Source organism: Rhincodon typus, chromosome 32, assembly GCF_021869965.1.
Source record: "Rhincodon typus isolate 14 chromosome 32, sRhiTyp1.1, whole genome shotgun sequence".
Classification (NCBI taxonomy): Eukaryota; Metazoa; Chordata; class Chondrichthyes; order Orectolobiformes; family Rhincodontidae; genus Rhincodon; species Rhincodon typus.
This window is the reverse complement of record NC_063363.1, coordinates 22810504-22814382: the sequence shown is the minus strand read 5'-3', so window position 1 is coordinate 22814382 and position 3879 is coordinate 22810504. Positions and strand designations below refer to the sequence as shown.

At 40.2% G+C, this 3879-nt stretch overlaps 1 protein-coding gene across 1 annotated transcript in view; it reads left to right on the top strand.

The window, feature by feature from the left end:
* Positions 1–3506, top strand: part of bsx (brain-specific homeobox) — a 5530-nt gene extending 2024 nt beyond the window's left edge. The window contains exons 2-3 of the mRNA XM_020530727.1: positions 1496–1686; positions 3249–3506. Coding sequence (XP_020386316.1) covers positions 1496–1686; positions 3249–3506 — 449 coding nt within the window. The remainder of the gene's footprint in view (positions 1–1495; positions 1687–3248) is intronic.
* Positions 3507–3879: the final 373 nt, after the last annotated feature.

The following is a 3879-nucleotide window of genomic DNA, read 5'->3' as shown; positions in this document are numbered from 1 at the left end:
GAAGGGTCTAGGCCCGAAACGTCAGCCTTCCTGCTCCTCTGATGCTGCTTGGCCTGCTGTGTTCATCCAGCTCTACACTTTGTTATCTCAGGTTCTCCAGCATCTGCAGTTCCTACTATCTCAGCAAGAGTTTAGCTTTTTCTTCGTTGCGGAATATTTTGAACCTGAACTGTCAATCATGCCATAAACACTATGGAAGGGGAATCGAGAAAACTGTGCCGTAACGCTAACTCAGTAACAGTGAGCCTGTGCAAGGCAAGCCCTGATAGATATATCTTTAAATGAACCATCCTTCAACTGAAGTGCAATAAAGTCCAGACTTTTGCGGCATTTTCAGAAAGTTAGAAATCAAATACTGGAGGCAGATTTGCACTCCAATTCACGGGAACCAATCCAAGGGTATGACCGAGAAGAACACTCGCAATCGGCTACCAAACTTTGACTCCCAGTGTTTTAAAATGAAATAGAGTTTAAAATACTCCAGAATCTAAAGTGTGTTTCAAAGGGATTTACTTGCAATCGGCTCCCAATCGCGTCCTATTTTAAGATGAAAACTGCTTTAAAGAATAAACAAATGAATCCGATTCTAAGGAAGACACGTAGAAAATAACAAGTGATAGAAATGTTGCCACTCACTTATGTAAGGCTGGTCACAAATGAACTGATCTGCTATTATGTGGACACAAAACCAGTTTGTGTAAAACAGTATAAACTATTCTCAACTCTAAAACGTTACAGATGGCGGGATGGAGTGGGCGAGATGGAAAGCTGCCTGAGTCATTGCATTGTGCCATACTTGGTTTCACGGCTTGAATGAAACTCAATAAATACATCGAAATAATTTCAACCAGATGCAAATATATCCGTAAAATCCTATTCTATTGCTCTGATACGACAGGCCTTACAAATAAAGTGGACGTTTGATTGCATTGATGTATCCAAACCAGACACTTCATGGCCAATTTGTTCGATGAATCGGCATATTTGGAAAACTAGTTTGGAGGATTTTATGAAAATAGGCTGGGCAATTCATTAAACAAAAACATGTTTCTAATAGAATAACTTGCAATAATAAAAATGACATTATAGAATCGGTCATGATACATTTAGAATCGATTGTGATAAAAAGGTATTCACGTCGATTTTTAAAAGGACGATCAAAATTGCCTCATGCACGTTATCGGTGTTAGGTGAAGTAACTCCTTTGTTGGCTTTGATTTAAAAGCCTAGTTCGTTGTTTTATTGCCCACCTTTCGAAGCTACGTGTAGGACTTGCGCACAAATACCGAAAAAGACGGCTGGGCGTCTTCAGAATGCGTGTTTTAACTTGTTCTGCCTAATTTTAGAACAGGGCTAATCGAAAACCTCCAAACAAATCCCTTCGAAATCGTGAATTAACTTAAGATTTGCGCAAGGTTTTTTGTTTAAAGCTATGCTGAATACTGACTTGGGAAAGATATTCATTTTGGGAGTATTGTCTGTTCGTAATCAGTAGGTATGCATATGCCAGCTCTTTTCCAACATCCACCGGAGCTTCCAGGCAAACACTGCAGGCGGCGGAAAGCCAGGACCGTCTTCTCGGACTCACAACTCTCAGGCCTGGAGAAACGCTTCGAGATTCAGCGTTACCTCTCAACCCCAGAGAGGGTGGAGCTGGCATCGGCACTCAGTCTCTCGGAGACCCAGGTATAACCGGAGAAGCAAGCGGTAGGAGGGAGGCGGAATTTGGGTGGGGGCGGAAATGAAAGGAAATAGAAAGGTCCTCCATTGATCGAAAATTACACTTGCTCAGACTTAACCAGGCTTAACATATTGAAACAACATGCCCAGTCACTCCATTGATAAATTGAGAAGCTAGATTTTCAAACGAAAATCAACTAAGAAATATATAACGTGGGAACAAATCGTTGCAAAGATGTCTTGATCTTTATACAGTTAGATGATTCACAAGTCAGCACTTGGATATTTCAATGTGTTTAAAACGATTTTCAGGTCAAGTTTGGGGTTGGATTTTTCACCAAACCCAATAGCGGGTCTCGATCGATCACACAGTCTCGATCGCAGGAAAGACGTAATTTAGGATTGAGGTTAGTTCTGACAACTCGCAATCAACTTCTTTCCTTCACAAGACTGGGAGTAGAAAATACAAACACTTCTCCAATTCAATTCAGTTCCACATCTTTCACCCTCTGTATAGACTGATGCCAGCGTTAAAAAGTAAATCTCCCTGTCGCCCGCAAAGAAATTTAATTAGAAATAGCAGTGGAACACACACGCTTTCACAGTCACCAACAATGTGCCGGAACAAGGAACTCAGCCCAGTGCTCAGAATTCAAACATTTAAAGTGTCTGAAACGACCGCTCAGGAGATAGTGAACTTAGAATCAATAAACATACAAGCTAGTCAACACAGAAACTGAATGCAAGTACTTGACATGGATTTTTTTTAAAAAAAAGCTGCAATGAACGCGGACTGACAATTGCCAATATTTGAGATTGTCTCAATCGGAATAGTTTGCAAATGTTCAACCATACCAGTTCGTTCATTACATAGCTCGAACAAAATTGCATTTGGAATTAGAGCTGCCATTTCTGAAATTAAATACGAGACAAATTTATACTCATGTTTTTTACCAATAATATCTGACGTTGGGAATGTGGAGTTTTGAAATACAGGCGTGCATCCTTTTGCTTTATTGCCAGCATTTATTGCCCATCTCAAGTTGCCCTTGAGAAGGTGGTGGTGAGCTTTCTCCTTGAACCGACCATGAGTTAATGGTGGTTTATTTATTTTCCCAAATCCATACCAAGAGCAAACGCTGCTATATGTTGCCTGAACCTTCACGTGAATTCATAAATAGGTAGGATAACTCTTTCAGTCATTCACCACACAATGCGTTCCTAGGCATGTGGGGTGAAATATTAAGCACACAACGGCGTGTTCATATTTATATGCTTCTAACTGAAATAAGTCATGAGAATTCTTTCTAAAAGTACTGGATTTGATTGTGCAAATGTTATGTTCTGGAACCAGAGACATTTCAGTACGAATCATCCGTCCAATGTCACTGCATTCGAAATTTTCCTCAGGTTCGTTCGTTACTCACTTCTGGCCTTCAATCAATCCAATCTGTTTAGACTTGCCGCCTCCGCATACACATCTTAAGATAAAGTAAACTCAATGGGTCGCTAACGGTTTTGTCTCTTCTTGTGAAATTCCCTGAGCTTCTTCTCGGTGCATTTTCCAGGTCAAAACGTGGTTTCAGAACCGACGGATGAAACATAAAAAACAGCTAAGAAAGACGCGGGATGATCACGGTCCGAAAAGCTCCCCCGCTGGGGAACGGTGTCTAGAGTCCAGCGTCAGTGAGGCGGTGTTAAGCCAGAAAAGTTCCTCAGACATAAAGCCTTTAAGCAGCCAGAACGCCTTTCTGTTGGAGGACCGTGAAGATGATGTGGATATAATAGAAGATGATGACATTTGTTCTGCTGATCATATAATGTAAAGTAAAATTAAAACAATTAAGATCACCGAAATAAATACCGCACAGCAAAGAACTATTGTCCCCCAGGAAAGGTGTTAACACTGCTGGGGTGGAGAGGGAACGCGGTTACAACACTGAACAAAAATGACAAGCCCTGAAACATGCACTTCTAATAGTCTACAAATCTGATGTTCTTCTCTGTATATAGTTAATTTACGCAAATCTAATATTTATTTCCAGTTTATTGTTGCAAATAAATTCGGCTGCAATGATGCCTGATGTTGTCTATACTATATTAACAGCTGTTAGGCTTTTTTTTATAGCACTTGTACTGTAGAATGTCTGCGTTTTTGTCGATGATTTAAAATTATATTCGTGTCAATAAAATATTAAT